This window comes from Zalophus californianus, chromosome 7 (genome assembly GCF_009762305.2).
Source record: "Zalophus californianus isolate mZalCal1 chromosome 7, mZalCal1.pri.v2, whole genome shotgun sequence".
In the NCBI taxonomy this organism is placed as follows: domain Eukaryota; kingdom Metazoa; phylum Chordata; class Mammalia; order Carnivora; family Otariidae; genus Zalophus; species Zalophus californianus.
Genome location: NC_045601.1, coordinates 113281810 through 113309653, shown reverse-complemented (window position 1 = coordinate 113309653; position 27844 = coordinate 113281810). Strand labels below are relative to the sequence as shown.

Below are 27844 nucleotides of genomic sequence, written 5' to 3'. Positions count from 1 at the left end.
GAGGCCCGTGGAGGTCTCTTGTTGCCACCGCAGGCCTTCAAAGGAGGAGGTGAGCAAAGGGGACCGTCCAGGGGTCCCAGGTGAGCAGGTGGGAGCTGGGAGGGCCGCCGAATCACTCAGCCCTTCCTAGCGCTGGCCCGCGCTTTGCTGGGTGCCGTCTCCCTGGGGGTGAGGTAGTGAGATGTTGTCGCAGCTGTGGCCAGCCACACAGAGATCTGCTGTGGAAGAGTTTTCTGGGAAGGGAGCAGCCAGAGCAAAGGCCCTGCAGAGGTCGGAGGTTGAGGTGTTGGAGGAGGGAAGAGGCAGAGAGAAGGCAGTGGGGCTGGAGTGTCACAGGGGAGAGGACAGGGCTGCAAGACCCAATTCTGGAGAAGCCTGAGAGGAGACTGCGCCCGATCCGAGATCACGGGGAGACTTGGACCCCCTTTCCTTGTCGTATCCACAGCCCCAGACCTAAAGCCCGGCCCGGGAATGTCTGGGCATTCGGTTGCACTGCCAGCTCTTTGTGGAGACGGGGTGAGGACAGACGCCTCAGTCGCACCCCAAAAGGCCAGCAGAGTGAACTGGGGAGTCGAGGGCTGCATGCTGCACTGTTCAGTGAGAAGCGTAGCAGCGAGAGTAGACTTTCCTGCCCCTTGGCCTAGGCTGAACCTGGAATGTTACATGAGCCTGGAGAGCCACAGAAGTTCGTCACCCGGTGGCAGAGTACACCGTCAGGACAGGTCGTGGGCGGCAGACTTTAAGGGAGGCTTCCCAGAGCAGGGTAACCTGTCAAACCCAGAAGGACAGGAGATGGTCGAGTGAGTTCTGTGAGTGAGAGAATGTGTGGCAGGCCCTCTGTGGGCAGCACACCACCACATTGTGACACCAAAACAAGGGGCTGCTGCAGGGGAGAAGGGCAACACCTCCAAAAATCAAAAATTCAGTGTGCATTTGGAAGAACAAGAGTTATGCTGAATTGCGGGTACTCGGGGCGGGGAGGGGGAGTGTGTGTAGAATGCTTGTGCGGGCCGGCAGCAGCGGGTGAGGCAGCTTCTTGGAGAACTGGAGACCGGTCCCCTCCTCGTCTATGAGCACTCTGGGAACACCTGGTGATTGTGGACGAGGAAGACAAGCGGGTTCCCAGCAGCAGGGGTGTGCACACGGGGTCTTTGATCCGATTTGCTTCATCAATGTCCCGGAGCTGCCACAGCCCCTAGAAGAATAGAATGTAGTAGAGTGAGCTCGGAATCAGGTGAGCCACCCTGAGAACATGGTGGCCGTGGCCTTCATACCCTCCCTCCCGCACCGCAGCACGTCCGTCCGTATTGGCCTGTCCGTCAAGGTCCGGCTTCTGCAATCCCTACCCCAGCATTTCAGGAGGGGCATGCACATGACACCGGGGGTCCGTGCCTTGGAGCATGCAGCATACAGGCAGTAAGGTAAGAACTGGGTGGCAGCAACCCCAGGGAGCACCCGACTGCTGGGGGTTGTACACCAGTGACTTGGTCTGCTCCGGAGCCTGGCTTCTGGCCCCCAGCCCCTCCCAGCGTGGGCTCATGGCCTCGGATTCTTGAATCCCTGATAATGAGAAACCAAACCAAGGTTGTAATAAACCCTTAATTTATATTAGAAAGAAAGGAGGGAGGGGGAAAGAAAGAGAGAGAAAGAAAGAAAAGAAAAGAGAAGATAAAAGAAAGAGGGAAAGAAAGAAAGAAAAAGAAGAAAGACTGAATTTGTACTGAGTAAAGTAACCCACGGGAAGCCTGAAAACTATTCCACTGTAAGTAATGTATCTAGGAAAAGTGTGTGAGCCCGAGAGAGCAGGCACCTGAGTAAATAAATGCCTGCTCACTCGCCCCATAGTCTAAAAAGCCATCTCGGGAAAAGCAGCATCTCTGAGAGGCCAGAAGAGCATGAGACCCTACAGGATGTCAGGCAGGTGCCAACAAGGCCTCAGATGGCTCCGAACTGATTTTGAGAAGCACCATCCAGGGGCACTCCAAGGACTAATAATCAGAATTCCTTTACATAAAAAGGGAACCTACAAGGGAGTCAGTGGGGCCAGCCAATGACTCTAAAGCAAAGTGGCAGCTGATCTGAGAATCTTCTGCTTTCATCCTGCAGAAAAAAACCCTGGAGACATTCCTATTCTGAAAGTATCTTTGTGGGAGGCAGGGCAGAGTTGTTCAGTGCAACAGTGCTAAGCCTACGAGGTGTCCCAGGCCTAAATAATTAACCATAAGTAAATCCCTTCAACCCGATGGCATCCACCCACCACTTCTGCAAGGAACTCAAATGTAGGATTTCGGAACATTGTCCAACGCAGGCCCCATCTTTAACAGACATCCCATGAATTGTCGGTTTGAATCCTGCGCAGAGGAAAGGTTGAGAGGGAACCCTGGGAACTGAAGATCTTTCGCCCTAAGCAAGCTGGCGGGAGAAAGGGCACGGTCCCCAGGCATAAAACAAGCCATTAAAGGGGACTTAGCCAGGCCTTCTCTGATGGGAAACTTGCTAAATGCACTTTGGGAGAAAACCAAGGAATAAGTTCGATTCTCAAAAAGTTTACATTCAAGGACATGTTTTGGAAAGTTTGTATTGTAACTAGGGGAATTGTTTTGCTCCCTCACTGATTGTCAAAACGGGGATTTGTTTTAAAGTACTACTTATTTGACTAAGAAAATATTTTTACATGCCTGAATACACATTACATTCACAAAGGATGTTCCAATATTGCTAAGTGATTCTACACACAGTATCTTAGTTAGTAATGTATATTTTATGTGGTCTTTAAGTTCTTTTGCTGTTAGTCATTACACGTCCCATCTTTGGTTGTGCTTGGTTCTCATCACTGAGTAAAATCAAGCAACTCTTCCACTTTTCCTTCAGACGGCCTCTGCTATGACTTCCTTTCTTTTTGTTCCTACTACGTTCTGCCCCACTTGTCTTCTTACTCCAGGGCAAGCAGTATATATTATAGTGGTTATGAGCACAACCTCTAGAGCCAGAGTGCCTGGGTTCACATTCTAGCCCAGCACTACTCTGTGGCCCTGGGGCAAATTCCTTAATCTCTGTGCCTCGATTTCCTCATCTGTAAAATGGAGGTAATACTATGTATTTCATAGAGTTGATGTGAGGATTAAATGAGTTAATAGCACATGTAAAGCACTTAGAGCCCTATCTGGTATGTAATAAGTGCTCAGTAAATGATAGCTATCACTGTAATGATTATTATTCTTGATGTTCTCCCTCTTTGGTTCCTCCATGTATTGAATATTCTCTAATGGGTTTCCCCTGTACCTTTTCCTTATAGAGTTTCTTTAGTTATAACCTCTGTCCCTTCTCCTTTGGACCCCTTACCTAATTGTTGTCTCCCCCACCCCCGTGCCTCCAGTTCCTTTTCTGCCTTATTCCTTTTCCTTTAGGATCTGCGGATTCTCAGCCAGTACCTATGTCAGGCTGTTTCCTGCGATTTTAGCCATTTCCAGCTTTTCTTTGCTCCTTTCTCATTAATTTGGAGCTGTCTCTGCTGCTTGCCCCATAAGCTGTCTTATCATCGCTATAGTGTTTCATCCGACTGCATGTCATGCCTAGTGCTCCCATGAGCTGGCTTTGTAACAAATCTTCAGTTATTCCCTGCCCCAACGGTATCTGTCCCTATATAAAAGCACATGATTTGTGATTAGCGCTTTCCTCCCACAGCCATTTGGTTTTTACTTCTTTTCTATCTCAAATTTATCAGTGCATTAGGCAGGGTTTCCCATTGATGCAAGCACTATGATAAGGGATGCAGTTCCCAGAAATAGCCACTAGGTGGCAGAGTGCTTCCTCACGCTACACCTCACTGCCTGGGGGCACACAGGGATATTACCTTGTCCAGGGTTAGAATTATTTTAAGGCTTCCAGCAAGGTTAGAGGGATTGGCAATTATAGGTAGATGATATCCCAGCAAAGACTATCCTCTTCTAGAGAGATCACTCCTTTGTTATCAATTGTGCAAACATATGCATTCATTATAGAAAATTTAGAAACATCAATAAGCAAAAAGAAAATCAAGTACCTGAAATCTTACCACACAAGGGTAATATAGTTCCTTCCAGACATTTTGCCATGCAAATCTACACAAATAAATACGTGCTCTATATGTATAACCATTAATGCAACTATTTTACATGCTCTGTTTTATGACCTCTTTTTATCACTTTACAAAATATGGTAGATGTTCTATCATGTCAAAAACTGTAAATCTATGTTTCCCCCATTTTTATACTTTTTACACGTTGCATGAGTACATGCTTGTACAAAAATTGTGAAAACATTCAAATAATGAATTGGCTACAGGATATTTTATTTTATAGGGGCAGCTGGGTGGCTAAGTCAGTTGGGCATCTTCTGACTCTTGATTTCAGCTCAGGTCATGATCTCAGGGACATGAGATCGAGCCCCACACCAGTCCCTGCGCTCAGCATGGAGTCTGTTTGAGATTCTCTTTCTCTTCCTCCGCCCCTCCCTACCATGCTCTCTCTCCCTGTCTCTAAAATAAATAAATCTTGGGTTGCCTGGCTGGCTCAGTCAGTTGAGCCTCTGCCTTCCGCTCGGGTCATGATCTCAAGGTCCTGGAATTGAGCCCCATGTTGGGCTCTCTGCTCAGGGGGTTGCCGCTTCTCCCTCTCCCTTTGCTTGTTGCTCCCCCCACTTGTGCTCTCTCTCTCAAACAAATAAAATCTTTAAAAAAATTTAAAAAATAAATAAATCTTTTTTAAAAAGGATATTTTATTTTATAGATTTACCTTAATTTATTTAATGAAAGGTCACTGTCTCCATAACATCTAGGGATTTCCTTCCTTGGGATCTCACTATTAGGCCTGCATCCCAAATATGCTTTTATGTCTTTAAGAGCTTTTTTTTTTTTTTTTTTTTTGACAGAGAGAGAGAGAGACAGCGAGAGAGGGAACACAGCAGGGGAAGTGGGAGAGGGAGAAGCAGGCTGCCCGCTGAGCAGGGAGCCCGACGTGGGGCTCGATCCCAGGACCCTGGGATCATGACCTGAGCCGAAGGCAGACGCTTAACGACTGAGCCACCCAGGCACCCCGTTTAAGAGCTTTTTAATCCCTCTAGTGGTAACCCCACACCTGGTTGCCTACTGGAATCTTTGAAGAAGTGTGGTTGCCGGGTCCCACCCAGGTTTTTAGAATCCAAAACTCCAGGGATGAGGCTTGGGCCCAAGTATTTCTAAGAGTTCCTACAGTTGATTCAGCTTTTACAGCCTGGTTGGACAGGTAGGACCAACACTTGAAACCCAAGGGTTTCATTGAGACTCCCAAGTTCCCAGAATTTTCTTGCTTATGTTCTGAATGAGGCTAAGCATGTACCATTCCTTCAGCTCCCAAGGAAGCTCCATGGAAGGCAGGGGTTGGTTCTGAGTCAATGAAGTATGTCCTCAGGAAATAGGATAGCAATTTGACCTCACCCAGCAAGTTGATTGAAAATGGGACTGAAATTCTACAATGACAAAAGCAATTTGTACCAAAAAAAAAAAAAGTGAGAGAAAACAGAAAAATGTTTTCCAACAAATGAAGTGATTCAAAATGTAATATTAGTGTTAATATGGATACTTGGGTGTTAAACTTACCTCCAAAAGGAAATATAAGAATTTTTTTTTAAATTTATTTATTTGACAGAGAGCGAGCAAGCACAAGCAGGGGGAGCAGGAGAGGGAGAATCAGGCTTCCCGCTGAGCAAACAGCCCCATGTCGGGCTTGATCCCGGGACTCTGGGATCATGACCTGAGCTGAAGCAGACGCCCAACTGACTGAGTCACCCAGGTGCCCTGGAAGTATAAGAATTCTTGTTGGCTGTGGTGTGAATCAAGAGAAGGGCAAGCTATAGGAGCAAAAGACTTTAATTTAGGGCTTACATTTATAAGTCAGGGGATCCCTAGAAATGAATGGAAACATCATTTCAGTTTTATTTTCAATAACCCCAAACTCAAAGTTAGCAATTCTTACAATAGTGAATGTAGCCAAGAAGACACAGTAATATTTGCAGTACCTTCCTTTGTCACTTATTACTAGCATTTTCATATCCTATGAAGTTGTTACAGATGTCTCAAAACGTTGTTTGTGTTCATTACTACTTTGAAATAATGGTAGTTCTTTAATCTGCCATTCGATGTTGTTTTAGAATATATATATATATTTTTTTTAAAAGATTTTATTTATTTATTCATGAGAGACAGAGGAGGAGAGAGAGAGAGGGAGAGAGAGAGAGAGAGAAGCAGAGGGAGAAGCTGGCTCCCAAGGAGCAGGGAGCCCGATGCGGGACTCGATCCCAGGACCCTGGGATCATGACCTGAGCCGAAGGCAGACACTTAACCATCTGAGCCACCCAGGTGCCCTGTTTTAGATTTAGAATATATTAATAAAGGACATCTATGGCGGTATCATAAATTTGTTTACAAATATTTTGATGACTGTTTCAATTTAACTGGTCTCCTTTGTGACGGTATGTGCTTTATGTATTTAAAACCATCATTCTGAGAAGGGATCCATAGGCTTCTCCAGGTGGCCAAAGAGTCTGAGGTACAGAAAAAGTGAGGACCTCTGTAGTAGAGAGTCTGCCAGAATTAGAATAAAAGTTGACTCCCTGGGGTGGATGCTGGCAAAAAGATGGGGTGCCATTTCCAGTTCCAGTGCAGATGGAGACACTTGGGGGGAAGGGATAGGAAGCAGGAGGGAAGAGTCAGAGGGGCCAGAGGCCAGGAGTTCATGGGGGAGGGTATTGTATTCCAAGGGCAATATTTTTTTTTTTAAGTTGAGATTAAAAACAAAAAAACAAGGTAGACATAGAACAGAGGCCAAGAAACCCATGGAAAATTGTTAACCATGAGAAAAGAGCACGCCAGAGATGTTTAGATCATCTAACAGGGCTTTTAAAAGCAAAGTTAGCGTCTGGGTGGGTTGAGTATCAGTAATTGGTTGAGTAATGGGTCTGGTTGAATGAATTTCATGACAGCTATGGGATGGTAAGGGGTGGTTACTTACAGGGTTTGGGAAAAGCATACAGCGTGATTCTCATTGTGTTCTTCCTGGGAGTTCACCACCATCTTGACTTAAGGCTTTTGAGTTCTGTTCTCAGGCCTGGAGATCTCAGGGAAAAGGTTTACAGTTAACAAAATTTGTCTGATAAGAGTATTCAGTGCTGGTGGAGATCTAGGGAAATGAGCATTTTTCTGGAATGCCTTTTCTGAATGAGTGTTAAGGACCTTTAAAATGTTCATGTTCTTTGACATGGTAATTTCATTCCTAGGAATTCAGCCCAAGGAAATCATCTAAAATATGGCTCTATGCACAAAGCTGTTCATTATAATTTCATTATAATGAAAAAACAATTAAGTACTCAAAACAGGAAGATATAAATTATGGTACATCAGTATCATGAGAAATTTTTTGGCCATGAAAGTATCTACGAGGAGTTTTTAATATTAGAGGAAATGCTTATGATAAATGCTAAATAGATTCAAAATTATATAGAGAAATCATTTCAACTATGGAAAATGCAGAAAAGGGAGTGGAAGGAAATAGGGCAAAAATGTTTAAAAGTGACTTCCTCTTCATTATGAAATTATAGGTAATTTATTTTCTGCTTTTTTACTTTTTACTAAACAAAACTACCACAGAATGTGTATTACTATGGAGAAAAAGTTCCACCGCACAAGTAATATATAAAATCTTTATTGTTGGGGCACCTGGGTGGCCCAGTTGGTTGAGCATCCAGCTCTTGGTTTTGGCTTATGATCTCAGGGTCCTAAGATAGAGTCCCTTCCCCTTGTCTCTGCGCTCAGCGGGGAGTCTGCTTGGGATTCTCTCCCTCTGCCCCCCACCTCCCATGTGCTCGCTCTCTATCTGGAATGAATGAATAAGTCTTAAAAAAAAAAACCACTTTATTGTAAAAATTGAAAATACAGAGCTCAAATGATACAGAAATATAATGGGAAAAAAGTGAAAATCTCTCATCCCCAAAGGTAATCACTGTGAACAGTTTACCTCCTCAATTTCTAAATTTTTTATATACATATGTGCATATACATATGCAAATATATTGTGTTTTCTCATTTACCGAAGTGGGATCATACTATAAGTCTTTTTCTACAATGCTTTTCTTTCTTACTTCTAAAAATATCTTCATTATCTTTCCACCACGGTGCATGTAGTCCTACTTCATTTGTTTCTCTGTGCTGCCGTGCATTTCATGATGTGCATAACCGCGGTTTGTATGATTCCCCACTATTTGAAGCCGCGGTACATGCGGCAAAAACCTTTGCACGGGACTGTGGATATTCCCTTAGGACAGGGACACAGAGGTAGAGTTGCTGGATCAAAGACCATGCGCATTTTTTATTTTGATAGATACAGCCTGTGTGTGTTAAGATGATATAAACTTGTCTCCTGTAACCAAGACCCTAGAACAGCAGTGGCTTAAAGCAAGAAAGATAGTTGTTTACTTGTTTAATTCCTAGTCTAAGGGTAAGCAGTCCAGGGCTAACATTCCGCCTCCAGAGTGGCAGGGATGCGGCTCTCTTCTGTCTTGCTCTGCCGTCTCCAACACACGGCTTTCATCTTACGGTCTGAGATGGCTGTGTCCACTCCTCCGTTCATATCCACTTTCTGGGAAGTGGGGAAGGAGAGGTCTAGGGCAGAAGCCAGAACTTACACTGTCCCAGAATTGGGATCTTAATCCTATTGGCCGTCCTTAGCAGTGATGTGCCCCAGGCAGCTGTGTGTGCACAGCTAAGTGTCTGTTTCCAGAGGAAGAAGTCTCATAACAGATATGCAAGACCTTTCTACTGAAAACTACAAAACACTGCTGGAGTGTCCAGATCAGCTCAAAGCAGGCTTTTTAAAAGTCCTCCCAGCATGGGGGTGGGCCATGGGCCTTCTGCACATTACCTATTCATATTACCTGTTTTTCTCTCTGGTGGTTTTCTTTATCTCTTACTGATTAGTAGGTGCTACTTTTTTATTATGGATAGTATTGGAGTATGGATAGTATCTTGATTATGGATTTGGTCTTTTGAAGGTGTTACAAAATATTTTCTTATAGTCAGTTTCTTAGATTTTAACCGGGTTTTTGGCACCTTTTGACATATTGAAGTTATATGTAATCAAGTCTGCCCATCTCCTTGTCCTTGGGTTTTGTCTTGCCATTATAACTTTTATAATCAGAAAAATAAGAAGAATATCCAGTTCAGAAAGAGAGACAGGGGTACCTGGCTGGCTTGGTCGGTAGAGCGTGTGACTCTTGATCTCAGGGTTATGGGTTCGAGCCCCATGTTGGGTGTAGAGACTATTTTTTTTTTAATTAGAGATTTTTTATTTATTTGAGAAAGAGCACTAGAGAGAGCAAGCACAAGTGGGGGGCAGAGGGAGAGGGAGAAGCAGTCTCCCTGCTGAGCAGGGGGCCCGATGTAGGACTCAATCCCAGGACCCTGGGATCACAACCTGAGTCGAAGGCAGACACTTGACCGACTGAGCCACCCAGGCACCCCCAGGGGTAGAGATTACTTAAAAATAAATATATGTAAATAGACTTAAAAAGGAGGGGGAGGGGAAGAGATAAAAACACAGAGCAGCAGCAACAGCATGGGGAACTAAATTACAGAGACAACCTCTCATTCTCTTTTCATTCTAATATCCTCTTTAATAGGCTGTCTCTCTGGAGCTGTTTGAGGGACCTGAGCTTTGAGAACTGAATAGGACTGAGATAGGTAGAGGAGAAAAGAGAAGGTCTCCCAAGTTAAAGGAACAACATAAATTAAACCCCAGAGGCACAAATAATTCTGGCTGAAATGGACCTAGCTGGAGAGACATGTGCATTGGGAACATAGGAAATAAGCTGGACAGGCAGGTCGAGAACGGTCTTTGGAGAACAGGGCAGAGGCTAAATATGGTGATTAGAAGTGAACACTGGCATTAGGAGAAATACAGCAAATGAAAAAGGATATGCATTTGTGAATATGAAGAAAGGGATTTTTTTTTGAATAAAGGTGTTTTGGTTTTTTTTAAAGGAAGCAAATTCAGTGTCCAATAAAAGGCAAATGGTTGAGTAAAGTAGGGTATAGCCACATGATGGAATACTAACACTGAGAACAGTCATTTTTGAAGGCTGCATGGAAAAACACTACAATTATAGTAAAAGAGGATGATTAAAAAGCATATAAAAATCATAATGATGATTACAGCTATTTAAAGAAATACACATGTGAAAAGACTGAAAAGGAAAACTTGGAAACAAAGAGAGGTATATTTGGATGATGAGTGATTATTTTTCTCTTTATCAATATCTTTATTTGTTGGTGTCGTTTTCTGTTTATAATATTTTTAAAAGAGGCAGGTGTTAGTGGATATGACAGAATCAACAGAGGCTTTTCAAGGTTTCCTGAAGGTGAACTGGGAGCTGGGGCTGACTGCTGCTTGGGAGGAGGGAGCCCGACCCTGCGGGATGTGTGATCTAGGACGAAGGGACCCCCTTCCGGGACCTGCTGGTCCCCTGGTCTGTAGTCCAAGGATGATAACATTTCTTTTCTTGCATTCCAGGGCCTCCTGATGCTGCTACAAAACCTACCTACGATACACTGGGGCAACGAAGAGATCGGGCTGCTTCTCGCTGAGGCATACAGACTGAAGTACATGTTTGCCGATGCCCCTAATCACTACCGTCGGTAGGTGCTGTCTCCCCGGGGGACCCAGACTGTCCCTGTCTCTGATGGCAATCTGATCACTGTGGCCACTGTGCGAGCCGTGGACTCCGGCCAGGAACCACTCCTGCTGTAAAAAGCTCACATCCGCCGCCCAGGTCTTAACTCTTTGGCGTGCCTGTCCGCCACTCCATGTCTCTGGATGTGTTTCTCGGACCACTATCAGTATTCCATGACATGTGGATGGGCCCAGCTCTGGGAGAAGACAGGAAAGGAGGTACAGGGTTGTCTGCCCCTTTAAAAGAAACTGGACAAAAGAAGGGGAAGGCTCAGGGTCTCAACTCACATTGTTCCTACATGGACTGACTGTCTCTCGCCTCCTGGCCCCAACTGATGCCGTTGCTTTTTGTGACGTAGTTTGATTTGATCACAGGTCAAAAAACGCCTTATGTTTTCAGAAGACTCCTGCCCCCCCCCCCCAGTTCCTAGCCCTTCCCCTTCTGCCCTGGTCTGAGCCAGTGAGGGGCAGCTTGAGACTGTTGTTCTCAGATGGAGGAGATACTGATCCTTATAACTCTGGGAAGAGGCCTATACCCAAGGGCTAGGAATTTTATTTTTCCTTTTCTCACCAGATGTCTGTATATGCGCCTGTGTTTGTGTGTGTATGTGGGTATACACACCCATCAGCATTTAGTTATGTGTCTGAATTTATGTGTCCAGACTAGCCCCGTTACCACCAGCTGGGAAGGACCCCGGTGACCAAGTATACAGGCGTCCCTTGAGAAGGATCAGGGCAGGGGAGGGAGAAGGGGCTTTATACCTCTCCAAACCCTTTTCCCATGATGACCCACTCCAAGATATTATGTGTAAATTGTGTTATTATGTATATGGGTAAAGATGTACAAATATATGTCCTCTTTGTAGCAGATATGATTTTATATTTATAATGTGCATCAACATGTGAAAGCAATCCCGGTCACTAGCACAGATGAAGTTGCCAGGCAGGTGGGTCTGGCATCTCCAGGTTGGCTTCTGGGTGCCCTCCTGTGAGGGGGAGAATGGGAGTCTGCCAGAGCGAGTGTCGCTGAGCAAATGGACCTACTTTGACAACCGGTGGCAGCTGTCCCAGCATCAGTGTCTCAGAGTTCTCTCTTCCCTCCCCGCCCCTCCCCACCCCTCCCGGGGTCTTTGTGGAGCATCTGCCCCACTCCTTCCCCGTGTTGGGCAGACAGAGCCCCCCACCTCTCACCCCCAGAGGCAGAAGCCCTCCTGCATGTTTTCAGCCCCTCCCTTTCCCCAGGAGGCTGGGGGAGAGCTTTTGTTTTTCCGTTTAAGTCAGCATCGTATTCAAGCCAGAAGCTGTGACTGACTCATCAGTGCCAAGGAAAGGGGTTTTCTGTGTCTCCCTGGGGTTTGGGGCCCTTCTCAGAGAGAGGTATCCAGTGTCCCCCACTGTCACCACCATACCCCACACAGCTCATGAGATGGGTGACATGTTCGATTTTGGGAGTTCCATAGCAGAGGGTCGGGGGGAATGGTGGTGAGCAGCTGTCCTTCTCCCAGGAAGCCGGTCAGTGTCCCTGGTGGGTGACACCCTTGAGTCTCTGCCAGTGAAGCTCCACCACGCTGGCACGTTCCATTTCTCATCTGGAGCTGTTTCTCAGGCATTCTTCCTAACTCTCTCCTCTTCCCCTTCAGTGTGCCTCAATAGTCTCCTTCACAGAGCGAGAGGGCTGTGACCCTCCCCTCAACCGGACTAATTAAAGAAAGACACTTGTGTTCCCAAGTGGTGGTTTTATTTTTTTAGTTTTTACGTTTGTATGGAAATTGTGGATAAAGTGAAAGAATTGTAAATAAATAGTGTATTTCCTCCTTCAGTGCTGATTTTTCTCCCATGGATTTGTGTAACCTGGAACCTAACGCAATCCCCCCTTTCTCGGCTTTTTCTTGCTGATATTAGTAAGTATGGGGGACACATTTTCTGTAGGGCAAGCAGGGGATCAACAGAAAATCAGCAGGCAGTCTCAGAGAACGGAGCCCCTACTGTGTGATGGGTCCTGTGAGAAGTACAAAAATGAGGAACACCGTGCCTAACCACGGACATTTATAGAGCACCTCACCATGTGCCAGGCAAGCCCTGTGATAAACACTCGAGTGGTTTCTTCACCCAGAACTTCTTCCTAGGATTCATTTGAGAGTGTTGCTTGGTTTCAGTAATTAGGAGCTATATTAGGATTAAATTCAGCAACATGCTGCATGAGCCAAAAAATAACTGTGGCTTACACAACAGGGGAATTTACCGGGTGCCAGGGTGGCTCAGTCAGTGAAGTGTCTGAATTCAGCCCATGTCGTGATCTCAGTGTCCCAGGATCGAGCCCTGGATGGGGCTCAGTGCTCAGTGGGGAGTCTGCTTCTCTCTCTCAATCTCTCAAATAAATAAAATCTTAAAAAAAAAAAAACAAAAAACAGGGAAATTTACTTCTCCCTCTTATGAAAATCCGAAAGTAGGCCACCCAGGGCTAGTACTATGGGTCTGATTCACAAAATCTTTAGAACCTGACTCCTTCTCTGGGTCTCCATGGCGGGGGGTGGGCGATGGCAGCTGGCCCTCTGGCCATGGTGTCCTCTTCCAAGCAACAGGATGAGCAAAGAAGGGACCAAGAAAAAGGAATGAAGGAAATGTGTCAGCAGTGTTTTTAAGGAATGTTCCAGAAAGCTGCTCCATAATATCTCCTTTTACAACTCACCAGAACTTTGTCCCAGGTTAGGTCACACCTAGTTTCAAGGGAGGTTGGATGATTAGTATGGTCCAGGCAGCCATACGCCTGGCTCAAGATCAAAAAGTGTTGCTCTCAACAGTTACATGTATTTAATTTAATTTAATTAATTAATTTATTTGACAGAGAGAGACATAGCAAGAGAGGGAACACAAGCAGGGGGAGTGGGAGAGGGAGAAGCAGGCCTCCGGCTGAGCAGGGAACCCAATATGGGGCTTGATCCCAGGACCCTGGGATCATGAACCAAGCCAAAGGCAGATGCCCAACGACTGAGCCACCCAGGTGCCTCAACAGTTACGTGTATTTTAAAGAACTTCAGAGGAGACATTTACCATGTATGTTTCTCCTTCATCCCTGAAGCTCCAGCTTCCCCCTGAAACGGATTTCCCTTCTGCCTGAACAACTCTTGAGCAGTTCTCTTAGTGTTCCTTCATCTGAGAATGGTCTTTGTTTTGCCTTCAGTCCCAAATATATTTTATCTAGATACAGTTATTTTCTTTTGGCACTTTAAAGCTGTTGTTCTGCTCTCTCTTCCACAGTTTCTGATCACTCCACAGTCCTTGAAATCATTGTTCTACATATTTTTTATTTTTTTAAGACTTTATTTAATTCAGAGAGAAAGTGAGAGGGCATGAGAGCGAGGTGAGAGGCAGAAGGAGAAGCAGACTCCCCGCTGAGCAGGGAGCCTGACGCGGGGCTCGATCCCAGGACCCTGAGATCATGACCTGAGCCAAAGGCAGACGCTTCACCGACTGAGCCATCCAGGCGCCCCATTGTTCTATATTTATTATTTTTCTCAGACTGCTTTTTAAAAAATTGTGGCAAGATGTACATAACATAAAGTTTGCCATCTTAATCACTTTGAGGTGTACAGTTCAGTAGTGGTAAGTGCATTCCCATTGTCGTGCGACCATCACGACCGTCCATCTCCAGAACTCGTCTCACCTTGCAAAACTGGAACTGTACCCATGAAATAACAGCTCCCCATTTCCTCCTCCATGTGGCCCCTGGCAACCACCATTCTACTTTCTGTCTCTAGGAATTTGACTATTCTAGGTAACTTAAATAAGTGGAACAATACAGTATTTGCCATTTGGACTGGCTTATTTCACTTAGCATAATGTCTTCAAGGTTCATCCATGTTGTAGCATATACCAGAATTTCCTTCCATTTTTTTAAGGCTGAGTAATACTCCATCATGTACACACATGTGCGTGCGCACCCCATATTTTGTTTCCATCCATCTATTGATGGTCAGATGAGTTTCCTTTTTTGGCTTTTGAGAATACTGCTGTTAAGAACATGGGTGTATAAACATCACTTAGAGGGGCACCTGGGCAGCTCAGGTCATGATCTCAGGGTCCTGGGATTGAACCCTACATCAGGCTTTGTGCTCAGCAGGGAGTCTATTTCTCTTCCTCTGCCTCTCCCCCCACTTGCCTGCGCTCACTCTCTCTCTCTAAAATAAATACATCAAATAAATAAATATCACTTAGAGACCTTGCTTTCAACTCTTTTGGGGATATACCCATAAGCAGAATTGCTGGGCCATCTGGTAATTCTATTTTTGATATTCTGGGAAACCACCATCGTTTTTCTCAGGCTGCATTTAAGATTTTTTTCTTTTTCTTTGGGTTTTAGAAGTTTGATTGTGTATCTGAGTGTGGGGGTTTTTTGTTTTTGTTTTTGTTTTTGGAGTTGTGGGGGTTTTTTTGTTGCATTTATCTTGTTTGGGGTTTGAGTTTCTTTTAAGATTTTATTTATTTGTTTGACAGAGCGAGAGTGCGAGTGCACAAGCAGGGGGAGTGGCAGGCAGAGGGAGAAGCAGGCTCCCCACTGAGCAAGGAGTCTGATGTGGACTCGATGGGACTCCAGGATCATGACCTGAGCCGAAGGCAGACGTTTACCTGACTGAGCCACCCAGGCGCCCTAGGGGTTTGAGTTTCTTGAATCTGTAATTTTATGTCTTTCCCCAAATTTGAGAAGCTCTCAGCTATTATTTCTTCAAATGTATATGTATTTCTCTGCACCAATCTCACTCCTCCCTTGGGACTCTTAATGATATGAATGTTGGACTCATAGTTCCTCAAATTCTGTTTTATTTATTCACTATTTTTCCTTTCAGATTAAGGACTTTCTCTTCATCTCTCATTAAGTTCATTGACTCCTCTTCTGTCATCTCCATTCTACTATTCAGCCCACATAGTGAATTTTTATTTCAGATATTGTGGTTTTGGGTTCAAAAATTTCCATTTGATTCTTTTTATAGTTAGTTTCTCTACTGAGAATTTCTATTTTCTTCCTTCATTTAAAGTGTGTTTACTTTCACCTCATGGAGCATAATTGTAATACCTGTTTTACATTTTTGTCTGGCAATTCCAACATCTGAGTCATCTTGGGGTTGGCATCTTTCATGTCTTTCCTCTAAAAATGGGTCACCTTTTTCTAGGTCTTTGGGTGTTGAGTCATTTTAGATTATATCCTAGACATTTTGAATATTGCCTGTGAGAATCTCAGTCTTCTTAAAATCCTCTAGAGCAAGAGTTAGCAAACTATGGCTTGTGGGCCAAATCCAACCCTCTTCCTCTTTTTGTGAATAAAATTTCACTGAAACACAGTATTTATTCATTTATATCTTGTCTTTAACTGCTTTGACACTACAACAGCAGAGTTGAGTAGTCATGATAGGCTGTATGGCCCACAAAGCCCAAAATATTTACCATCTGGCCTTTTATGGAAAAAATTATCTGATCTCTGCTCTAGAAAACACTGACTTCATTTTGTTTTGTTTTGGTTTAGTAGGCAATCTACCCAGTTAGGTTCCAAGCTGCAAGTTTTCTCTCACCTGTGGGCCATGACCGTGTTCCAAGGTCATTTCAGTTTTTCAGAGGTTTTGCTATGCTGGGTTGGTTTCAACCATGCAAAACTTGTGCCACTTCATACACAGAATTGGGCTCCCCTTCTCCAGATGGCTTCTTTCTAGGATTTCCCCCTATACTCTCTGGCTTACCAGTGCTCTGTTTCCTAGTCAGCCAGAATGACAGTGCTTCTCTGGAAATTTCTGCTGCCCATACTGGTACGGACTGCTGCACAATTGAGTCCTGCCCTTGGGGCAGGTCTGGGAGAGAGAGAAAAAGAATTCGTTGTAATCCCCGCCCCCCCATCCCTCCAGCCCTGGCTTGCAGGGACACTTTTCCCAAGTCCTCTGGTCAGAGAGATGTAGTTTGTGACATAAGAAATATATATTTGGTCTCTGCCCCCAGTCCCTGATGCAGAGCTCCTAAAATTCTTGGAATTTCCTGAGTGATAGGAGCATCTTTAGTTCAACTCATCTTTTGAGGCGACTCATGGTGATCTCCTGGATAGCTTCAGGATGGGGGGCTGGTCACCAGAAGACCAAGCCATCATTGTAAGCTTGGAACTTTCAGCCCCATCCCCATCATCTGGGGCAGGGGAGAGGGGCTGGAGATTGAGTTAATAATTATGGTATATGGTATGTGATGAAACCTCCCTTAAAAACCCTTACCAAAGAGGGGCGCCTGGGTGGCTCAGTTGGTCTAAGCGTCTGCTTTCGGTCAGGTCACAATCCCAGCGTCCTGGGATCGAGTCCCGGTCGGGCTCCTTGCTCAGTGGGGAATCTGCTTCTCCCTCTCCCTCTTCCCCTCCCCCTTCCCCTGCTTGTGCTCTCTCTCTCAAATAAATAAATAAAATCTTTAAAAAAAAAAAAAAACCCTTACCAAAGAGGTTCACAGAGCTTCTGGGCTGGTGAACACATCCATGTGCCAGGAAGAGTAATGCACCCCAACTTCCACAGGGACAGAAGCACCTGCACTCAGGACCCTTCCAGACCTCACCTTATGTACTTCATCTGGATGTTCCTCTATGATAGACCAGTAAATATAAGTAAGTGTTTCTCTGAGTTCTGTGAGCCACTGTGGCAAATTATCAAACCCAAGGAAGGGGTTAAGGGGACCCCCCAATTTATAGCCATTTGGTCAGTATACCAGTGACAACCTGGGGCATATGACTGGCATCTGAAGTAGGGGCAGTCTTTGGGGACTGAGCTCTTAACTTGTGGGTTCTGTGCTAGTTCCAGGTGGTGTCAGAATTGGTCCAATTGGATGCCAGTTGGACCCGTTGGCATCCAGAGAGCTGGAGAATTGTTTGATGTGGGAAAAAGCCCCACACATTTGGTGTCAGAAGTGTTGCCGGGTAGAGTATAAGAAACAAGAACTGGTTTCTTTTAGGTTTCTCTCAGTTTTTGCTGCCTCTGCTGCTGGGAGGCCCCTTACCTGGGACCTCGAGGCTCTCAAGTCAAAGCTGTGAGAGAAAAGATGGAAAAATTTTGAGAAACTCACCCCCTACGGATAGCTTCTTCAAGCTTTGACTCCCTCTCTAATTTGCCTGCTTGTTTACTTTTCAGAATTCTCAGGCAGTTCTATTTTGAACAGCATTTTTAGTCGTCATAAGTGGAAGAGAGAGACTGCAGTGGGCTTACGCCGTCTTGTCTAGCACCAGAAATCCTCCAAAGGTTTTCGTCCACAACCTACAGTAAAAAACACGTTTTACATTGAGCCCAGTACACAAACACAGACACATACACAAATAATGAACATTTCACAAACAGTATGTACCCTTCCTATGTGTGATGGCCTATGACCTGTTCTATTGTATTTCATTTTTCAAAAATGCTGATCAAGAGTCATTACTGAGTGTTAACTTGAATTTGAAAAACACAGCTCTGCATGTGCCTACTGAAATGGGAGAGAGAAGCCTGCTGCTAGCTGAAATAAACTTGAGCACGTTTCAACAAGTCCTGAATAATAAATATCACAGCTGATAATGCAATAAATTTGTAAGTCAAAAAAATGTGATGAGAATTGCATTATAACCTTGGATTATAGAACTCAAGGTTCTCCGTGTGAGAAACACTCCCACTCTCTCTCCCTGTTCCCCAACCCCAGACAAAGGTGAATTGAATTAGGGATTTCTGCGTTTTTTTGTAGTCCAAAAATAGCCAACGCAGAGTGATAGGATTCAATTGTAAGTCACCCCAAGCCTATTTTATATTAGGCACCTGATACCGTGTATTAGTTGCAAAATAAACAGCCTGAAGCTAACTCTGTAAGGAGAAGAAAACAAAGCAGTAATTATTGATACCTGATTCTCACTGTCTTCTTTCCCTCTGTCTTGCCTACCTCCTCCTTTCCTCCCTCCATCTCCCCCTCAATAAAATCAGATGGGTAATAAATATTTGAAGTGGGTACTGATCCCTGGCAAGTTAAAGGGTGCGGACACTTAAAGAAACAGCCGGAGCCCCAACCAAAAAGGAATGTGGTAGTTTCCTACAGAACTACTTTCACGGACCTCCGAAACACCCACCTTAATTACTGATTAAGGTACCTCCAGAATACAATAAACTTGATGACTCATTATACACACTTCCAAAATAACTTTTTAACTTGATTAAAAGTATCAGAAATATCTTAACAATTGTATACTTAAAATCCCATGTTTACACAAAATAGCACTTAATACACAAGCTGTCCAAAGCAGATGGTCCCTTTTTCCCTCCTCACCTACTTCTGGTTTTCTAAAACATTTCCCTTTCAAAAATAAAAGGCATCTTTCCGTGATTCCTTCAGCATAGAGCCTTACAGCTGGGGGTGGGCAGGGAAGAGATGGTAGAATAAAAGAGTAAGAAAAAAGGAAGAGTGAGTGAGAATGTGGAGCCAAGAACCCCACCTCCCCACCCCTGACACACACACCCTAAGGCTGGATCACTCCATCTGGGATCTCACCTCCCCCCAGACACCCTGAAATCTTCCAAGTCTAGTGAACACAGATGACTAAATGCAGCAGTCTATTGAGAAGTTGGCCTGTGATCTCAGGATCAGAGAGTACTGAAGAAGAAACACGGAACTTCGCTTGAGATGCTACATCAGACCCCTTTCTTTGCTCAATCTTTTGAAGACATAAAAAAAAGTTCTGCCTCACCCTTACTGAACCTCACCGAGGGGAACCACGCTTCAAATCAGTGAGCAGAGCTGTACCACCAGAATGGATCAACCCTTGCTCACAGTGGGAACTATTTGCTTTAGACGTTTTAAAACACCCATCTTGCTTGGAGATGGGTAACAGAAGTCTAAAATTGACTGAAGGGATTTCTAACTTTATAATAAACCAATTTAAAGAGGAGAAGACATCTTGTTTCTGGTCTTTTAGACAAGAGAACATAGAGAAGGCCCAGGGAGAGAGACTTTTCTACCTGCCGGGGGTAGCTTCTGCAGCACTGACGCTCCATTCTTCTACGATAGTAGCTCATGGCGATTGGGTACTTACTATGTACCAAGCAAAACTATCTTACAGGAATTCACCAGATTAATCCTCCTAACAATCCTGTAAGTCGAGCGTTACCCTTATCATCACCCTTCTCTTATAAATGGGGAAGCTCAGGTTTGAAGAAGTCAAGTAACCTGCCTAAGGTCTCATGTCTGGTAAGTAGCAGAGGTAGAATTTGAACTCAGGCAACGTGGCTCCGAACTCCACATGCCTCACCACCATGCCACAGTAGCCTCTAAGTTTCCCACTGAATTCAGGGCTGACCTTACACAAAAGCCACAGAGTGAGCAAAATGTGATGACTTGTGCTCCATCCTTTCCCCCCACCTCTATTCCAGGGAGATAAAAAGAAAGGAAATGGGAGAGAGGAAGAGAAAGCTTTGTCATGATCATCATTTTAATTCATAAGCTTGGGTTCTAAAGTCTGCCAGAGACAGCTGTCCACCAAAATTCATGCTCCCCTTTCCATGGAATAGAGTAGTTTCTGGGAACTGGCTGCTCAACCAGGGATTACATTTCCCGACCTTTCCTGGAGGTAGGTGGGGTCATGTGACCAGTTCTCTCCACAATGTGAGCAGAGGGAAATGTATGTCACACTGGGGACAAGACAGTTAAGAAGCAGGTGTGCCTTCTTGATTCCTTCTTCCCCTGGTTTGCTTTGTAGATGTAGAAGACTCCAAGCCCTTCAGGATGAAAGAAGTCTGAGCTCCTGAATGACTCAATGAAAGCCTGTCCACCAACCAGGAACACTGCACTGGACAATTATGTAAGAAATAAACTCTTGCGCTCAACCACTGAAACTTGGGGTTTGTATGTTATATCAGCTAGTATTACCCTAATATAGAAACAGAGAAACCAATGACTGTCCAACCACCCTCCCCCACACCTTTCCTGTTCCAGGTCTGTATTGCTGTAGAACAAACTACCCCAAAACTAAGTGGTTTAGCACAACCATTATTTTATGCTCACAGACTCTAGGGCAGGAACTTGGGTGGAGCACAACAGGGGTGACAGTTCGGGGATCACTATTCCATGAGGCCTGGGGCCTCGGCTGGAAAGACTCAAAGGCTAAGGGTGACTCACTCTTGGGGGCCACTATCATCTAGGGGCACCTTCATTCCCATGTCTGGCAGTTGATGTTGGATATCAGTTGGGACCTCAGTTGGAGCTGTTGGCCAGATCTGCATGTGCTCTCTTCATGTGTTTGTTCTCTCCAGTTCCTTGTGGGGACTGTGTTCCAAGAGCATCCCACAAAGGCTGGGTGGAAGCTGTATTATCTTTTATGGCATGACATCACTTCTTCTGGTGTCACATGCCCACCTAGATTCCAGGGGAGGAAATGTCGATGCCATCTCCCAATGGGAGGAGTGTCAGTGTCCCGTTTTAAGAGTGTGTGGGATGGGAGATTTTATAATCATCTTGGAAAACAGTCTGCCCCACTTCCTTTCCATAGTTCTCTCCCCCCTTTCCCTTTCTTCCTCTTGCCCTGTGCTTCCTCCTCCTCCTCTTGTTTTCCTTTCCTACTTCCCAAGCCTTTCCACTGTCAACCCTTTCTAACATTCCTTAGCTCTGTTTATTTTTTATTTTTTTAAAGATTTTATTTGTTTATTTGACACAGACACAGCGAGAGCGGGAACACAAGCAGGGGGAGGGGGAGAGGGAGAAGCAGCCTTCCCGCGGAGCAGGGAGCCCGATGTGGGGCTCGATCCCAGGACCCTGGGATCATGACCTGAGCCGAAGGCAGACGCTTAACGACTGAGCCACCCAGGCGCCCCTTCAATTCTGTTTAATTGAGCATATGTAATGAGACAGGTGTCAGATCTACAGACACAGATACACCCTACTTCCTTTTGTGCATCCGCTCTCTCATCCCCCTCCATTTTCCCCTCTGGAGATGGGTATAACGCAAGGTTTCTCAACCTTACCACTACTGGCATTTTGGACTGGATGATGATTGTTGTGGGGCTGTCCTGTGATTTGTAGGATGTTTTGGGGCATCCCTGGCTTCTAATCACTAGATGCCCCTGTCAGGACAATAAAAAATGCTCCCAGATATTGCTAAATGTCCTGGGGGGGGATTGCCCCCAGTTGAGATTCACTGTTATAAGGGAATAAACAGGGGAGATGGAGATAATAAAATCCCCAAATCTTAGAAGGCAGTATCTCCAAACTGTTTTTTTTTTTTTTAAGATTTTATTTATTTGAGAGAGAGAGCACATGAGAGGAGGGAGGGGCAGAGGGAGAAGCAGACTCCCCGCTGAGCAGGGAGCCCGATTCGGGACTCGATCCTGGGACTCCAGGATCATGACCTGAGCTGAAGGCAGTCACTTAACCAACTGAGCCACCCAGGTGCCCCTCTCCAAACTGTTTTGACCACGCACTCTTAGCAACAAAAGAAGGGCTGAGGATACAGCCCAGCATTTATTTGTATAAAGTCTCTATATATCCTCTGTGTTGTCCTTTTATGTAAGTATAAAATATCCACAAAAGTAGACTTTGTTTTTTAAAGGATTGGATAAAAACCTAAGTAGATATTCGAATATATTCTTCCCACAAGCAAACGGGTCATCTTGTGTACTCCCTGGGGTATGACCATTCCACCTTAGAGACCACTGCTGGGCTGTAATGAGTGCAGCCTTTGGGGCTAGGTAGGTCCAAGCTCACAACCCTGGCTTCAGTTCCCAGGACTGCCATTTACTAGTTGAGTTACATTTATTCAATCATTAAAAATGTCAGGAATACAAGTGAAAACAAGACATAACTCTCAAGGAGCTCATGGTGAGGAGACCTTGAGCAACCCAATGGTCTCAGGTTCCTCATAGGTAAGTGGAGATATCTGGCAGCATGGTAGTAAGGATTAGTAAAGATAATATATGAAAAGCATATAATAGGTACTCATAAATGGTACCTACTAATTCACTGTAGGACCATTAGTGATAACTAAAGACTGGAAAGAGCCAAACTGTATATCATTCAAGGACTGGTTGAAGAAACAAAGGTACATCTGCACAATGGATTAATACACAGCTGTAAAGAGGAAGGAGGAATGTAGATCTATCCTGCTATGAAGTGATCTCCAGGATATGTTGTAAAATAAAACAAGGTATAGGGTCAAGTAGAGATGAAGCACAGGAGACTTTTTAGGGAGATGAAACTATTCTCTATGATACTATAATATATGACACTATGCATGTGCCAAAACTCATGGAACTTTATGAAGTGAGCCTTAATGTCTATGAATTATAAAAGATCATTATAGGAGGTCAGGGGATCCTAGGTAGAATACAGACTGTGACAAAAGAATCTATGCAATAACCTCTTTGAAGGGGGTGGGGAAAAGGGTGCCGATCTAAGGAATTTTGGAAATGAGTGAAGTCTGTAAGACTGAAAGTCAAAGACTTATGCATAAGTAGTGTACTCTCGTTGATAAAGTATTTCCCACGGGTGTATGGGTTAACAATTCTGAAAACACTATATGTATACTGGAAATGATGATCAAATAAATGGATGGCATATGGTAGGAGCCAGGCTCTTCAGTTTTAGAGCGGAAGGTTACAGATAAGCAAGGGTGGGGGGATGACTGGAAAGATCCAGGGGCCAGGTGGTAATGCATTAGAGTTGTAAGCCATCATTATGCACACATTCAGCTTACCAACGGAGATATATGTGTTACTACATACACTATACATACATACAAGTGCATACATACATTATAAATATTCATAGGTATGGGGATATGGAGGAGTTAGTATTCATACAAATATTTACTTCCCTGTCAGCTGAGAGAACCTAGAAGCAGTAACAGTTGCAACCAGCACAATTAGTGTCCAGGTCTTGGTTTCTAATACCATTTCCCAGTGAAAGGAAGCAGGGCTCCTTGGAGAATTGGCTGACTCTAGGTCTAGAGCATCCTGTGCCAGAAAGTAAGGATGTGCTCTATAAAGCGCAGTGATGGAAGTATGTCAAAGGGACAGTGTCGTCAAAGTAGGAACAATTTGAGCAAGAAAGTAAAGTGGTATTGGATTATAAAGCAAAGTATAAAATAAGTGAGTCCGTGCCAATATGAATATGAGTCCATACCAATATGAATAAATGATTCAATAAATAAATGGGGGAGAAGAGACAAATCTCCCATGCATAAGAATTATTTTTTTTAAGATTTATTTATTTTAGAGAGAGAGTAAAAGAGAGAGAGAATGGGAGAGTGGGGGGGGAGGGGCAAAAGGAGAGGGGAGGAAGACTCCCCTCAGAGCACGGAGCCTGATGCAGGGCTTGATACAGGGCTCAGTCTCAACCCTGAGATCATGATCTGAGTTGAAACCAAGAGTGAGACACACTTGAACTGACTGAGCCACCCAGGTGCCCCTCCCATGCAGAAGAATTATAAGCAATATATGTAGATACCCTGCTCATAAGGAAGTGGAGCATAACTCCCCACTCCTTAAGTGTAGGCGGTGCGGGGTGACTTCCTTCCAAGAGGCACCGTCCGCAAAAGGGGAGAGGAACTTTACAGAAGAGACACCTGACAAACACTGCCTCAGCCAGATGATCAAGGTTAACATCGACAGTAATAATTCATGGTGATAGTATGTACCCTCACTATGATATGATGAGAATGACATTTTACCTCTCTGGTCTTCCTCCCTAAAACCTATAGCCCCAGTCTAAGCATGAGAAAAACATCAGACAAATCCCAATTTAGGGACATTCTACAAAATACCTGGCCAGTACTCCTCAAAACTGTCAAGGTCATCAAAAACAATGTAAGTCTGAGAAACTGTCACAGCCAAGAGGAGCTTAAGGGGACATGCCAAGGAAATGTCAGGATGGCCTCTAGATGCCCTTGCTGTTCCCAGCACAGAATGCTAAGGTGGGATGGAGGCACCAACAGACATGTAATCCAAAGCCTAGGGAAGCACCTGCATGAGTACAGTTGTGGCTCCCACCCATTTTCCTGACCGTCTTTTACATCACAGGTTGAAATTCTTTTTAAAGATTTTATTTATTTATTTATTTATTTATTTATTTATTTATTTGAGGGGGTGGCGGAGAAGTAGAGGGGGAGGAGGAGGGACAGGCAGACTCCATGCTGAGCTCGGAGCCAGTGCGGAGACCCTGAGATCTTGACCTGAGCCAAAACCAAGAGTCAGATGCTTGACCAGTTGAGCACCCTTCAGGCCGAAATTCTTGATCTGACCATGCCACACAGATAAAACTCCAGGCTGGGGTTGCAACTATGGTTAGGAAATTAGAACTGAATTGGCATTCTACTCTACCATTGAAATTGTTACTTGGAGAAGATTACTAAACTTCTCTCTGTGCCTCTTTTCTCATCAAGCTTAAAATTAAGAATTATCATCGTAACCACTATCATAGTGTTTGTGAGGAGCATATAAGATAAAGTAAGTAGGGTGCTTGGCCTAGTTCTTGGCACTTAGTTCTCAATAAATGTTAGCCCTGTGCTGTTGTGCTTTGTATGATTCATTTAGTGTATATAGTTTCCCCTGACAGAATTTAAGAAAATTGCTAACCATGTATTGGAAAATGGAGAAGACAAGAGGGGGTGTTGAATTATCACAGATGTACTCACTGCAGGGAAGGGCTACCACACTATACTGGAGGATCAAAGGAAAGAATTTCAGATATTGTTTTTAATAGCTTTATTGAGGATGATCTATATACCATAAAATTTGTCCGATGGAAGTGTATGTAATGCTTCGGTGACTTTTCAGTAAATGTACACAATTGTGCAATCATCACCACAATCCAGTTTCAAAACATTTCTATCACCTCCCCAACTTCTTTCATGTCTGTTTGCGTTTAGTCCTGGCCCCCACTTTTCTGCCTCCATAGATTTGTCTCCTGTAAGTTTTGAAAAATTCAGTAGTAAAAGGTCATACCAAACAGATGCTATTTAGTAACAGTCTCAACACGTTTTGTGCTCTTTCTCTCTTTTTTTTTTAAGATTTTTTATTTATTTATTTGACACAGAGACAGGGAGAGAGGGAACACAAGCAGGGGGAGTGGGAGAGGGAGAAGCAGGCTTCCCGCCGAGCAGGGACCCCGCTCAGAGGCTCGATCCCAGGACCCGGGGATCATGACCTGAGCCGAAGGCAGACGCTTAACGACTGAGCCACCCAGGCACCCCCCCCCCTTTTTTTAAGTAAGCTCTACACCCAAGGTGGGACTTGAACTCACAGCCCGAGATCAAGAGTCTCATGCTCTACTGACTGAGCCAGCCAGGCGCCCCCAATCACAAGTTTAAAGTTGTTTAAAAGTTATAGTTTTAGGTAACATGGAACTCGTCATAAAGTAAAATCAATTTTTTACCAAAAAGGGGGGGTAAGGTGAGAAGAGGTTCCACCTAGGGGCGTCTAGGACTGGGGTGGTGGTTCTTGAGAAGGGCAGCTTCCGTGCGACCCCGCCAAACCCGGAGCTAAGACGCGGCTCACCTGTGCCACGCCCGCCGCGGCCTCCCTCCGGCGCAGGCGCAGTGACGCCGGTTTGCTGGCCGAGCGGGTGTTCACATCGATCGCGAGCGCGTAGCGATTGCTTCTGTCTGTTGTTTAGGGATGGCGCTGGCGACGAAGCTGAGAGGCGGCGGGAACCCGGGCGGGGGTCTCGCTCTGTGCTGACCGCGAGCCGGGTCGGAGTGGGCTATGGAGGAGCCCGGCTCGTTGGTCACGGGAGACCGCGCCGGTGGCCGGAGCTGGTGCTTGCGGCGGGTAGGGATGAACGCGGAGTGGCTGCTGCTGGAGGACGGAAACGAGGTGAGGGGGAGGGGTCCTTGGGCGGGGGAAGGGGGTTAGAGGAAGCAGGGCCGGGAGGGAGCCGGGGCGTCCCGGCTGGAGGGACGAATTGAAGAGAGGAGGTGGGAGCCGGCCAGAGGGGAGAAATGTGAAGAGGGGGTTCTGAGGGAGAGGAGGAAGGGGTTCTGGTGCGGGCGGCTGGGGGAGTCAAGGTGCGAAGTGTTTGGGGGGAAAGTGGGCACCGCTCGGGAGAAAAGATGGCCCCTTTGAGAGAGGTCTGGGCCTGCGGTGCGAGAGCTTGGGCAGGAGTCAGGGTTGCGGGAGGGAGCTGGGGGAGGGGCTGGAGGAGGGGTGGGCCGTGGAGGATGTGCGGACCAGCCTGGGGTTTGGAGGGGAAGGAGGCGACTGGGTTGGGGAGGGCACTGGGACAGCCCCTGTTTGGATCGGACGGAGCCCTGTGGTGTCTGGCCCTGGCGGCAGAGCTGCCCCAACTTCCACCCGGAGTCACGAAGCGCCCGGTGTCCGGGGGGGTTGGAGAGGGGGAGCGGAGAAGCATGAACTTCCTAGAGTTTATTTTGAAAAAGACTGTTTGGGTCATGTCCTTTTAAATGCGTAAATATTAATGTAAAAATGTCTTCTTTTCCAACTCTTGAGGAAAATTGACGCTTTGGGAGGGTCCACATTTATCCTGTGAGTCTTGGTACGGGTTGAGTGGCACCCCCTGAGGTGGGTTGGGGGTAGGGATTCAGAAATATTAGAGCTGCCCTCTCCAGGGGCCGCTTGTAATGTTTTCTAATGCGCTCATGAATGCAAAAAAGAAAAAAGAGGAAAGGTGAGGCACGGTTCCAGTTGGGGGCCGCTGGGGTGGTGGTTTAGAGAGAGTGATAGAAGAGGGGGCAGAGCGATTTAGAGTGCAATCCCCTCTGGAAAGGGAGCTGGATCAGGGACCAGCTTGTGGTGACTGGGAACCATTTGGGTTTTGGAAATAATTTATATGAAAGATAAGTCTTTTGATTATTATGTATGCTTAATTAGATTTTTTCTATAAGCTACATAATCTCAATTCAGTCTCCCAGATATTTATTATTTATGTTTTTTGGTGTATTGTGAGAGGGACAAATAATAGCGACTTTGCTCTCAGAGTTTATTGCTTGAATGGGGAAAGACAATTTTATACAGTGAAGCAGTCTGAGAACAGGCATGCAGGCTGTACAATTAAGTGCCAAGATGTGGATTATTTAGTACTATCCTAGAACAGTGGTTCCTCAAGTAAGAGATGGGAGTCAGGTCCAGCCTTAA

General features: G+C 45.2%; 2 protein-coding genes across 7 annotated transcripts in view; both read left to right on the top strand.

Moving 5' to 3' along the window:
• Window positions 1-20096, top strand: part of TBC1D22B (TBC1 domain family member 22B) — a 79908-nt gene extending 59812 nt beyond the window's left edge. The window contains exons 12-14 of one of the 4 annotated variants that reach the window (XM_027601350.2): window positions 10578-10702; window positions 17270-17358; window positions 17879-20096. In XM_027601350.2, the coding sequence (XP_027457151.1) occupies window positions 10578-10702; window positions 17270-17358; window positions 17879-17967 (303 nt within the window). In that variant the 3' untranslated portion in view covers window positions 17968-20096. Of the gene's footprint in view, window positions 1-10577; window positions 12914-17269; window positions 17555-17878 lie in introns of those variants that run through there. The other 3 variants (XM_027601348.1, XM_027601349.2, XM_027601351.2) reach the window with 3 other exon arrangements.
• A 6214-nt stretch (window positions 20097-26310) lies between these two features.
• RNF8 (ring finger protein 8) overlaps window positions 26311-27844 on the top strand; it is a 33808-nt gene continuing 32274 nt past the window's right edge. Inside the window, exon 1 of one of the 3 annotated variants that reach the window (XM_027602438.2) lies at window positions 26311-26566. In XM_027602438.2, coding sequence (XP_027458239.1) covers window positions 26456-26566 — 111 coding nt within the window. In that variant the 5' untranslated portion in view covers window positions 26311-26455. The remainder of the gene's footprint in view (window positions 26567-27844) is intronic. The other 2 variants (XM_027602436.2, XM_027602437.2) reach the window with 2 other exon arrangements.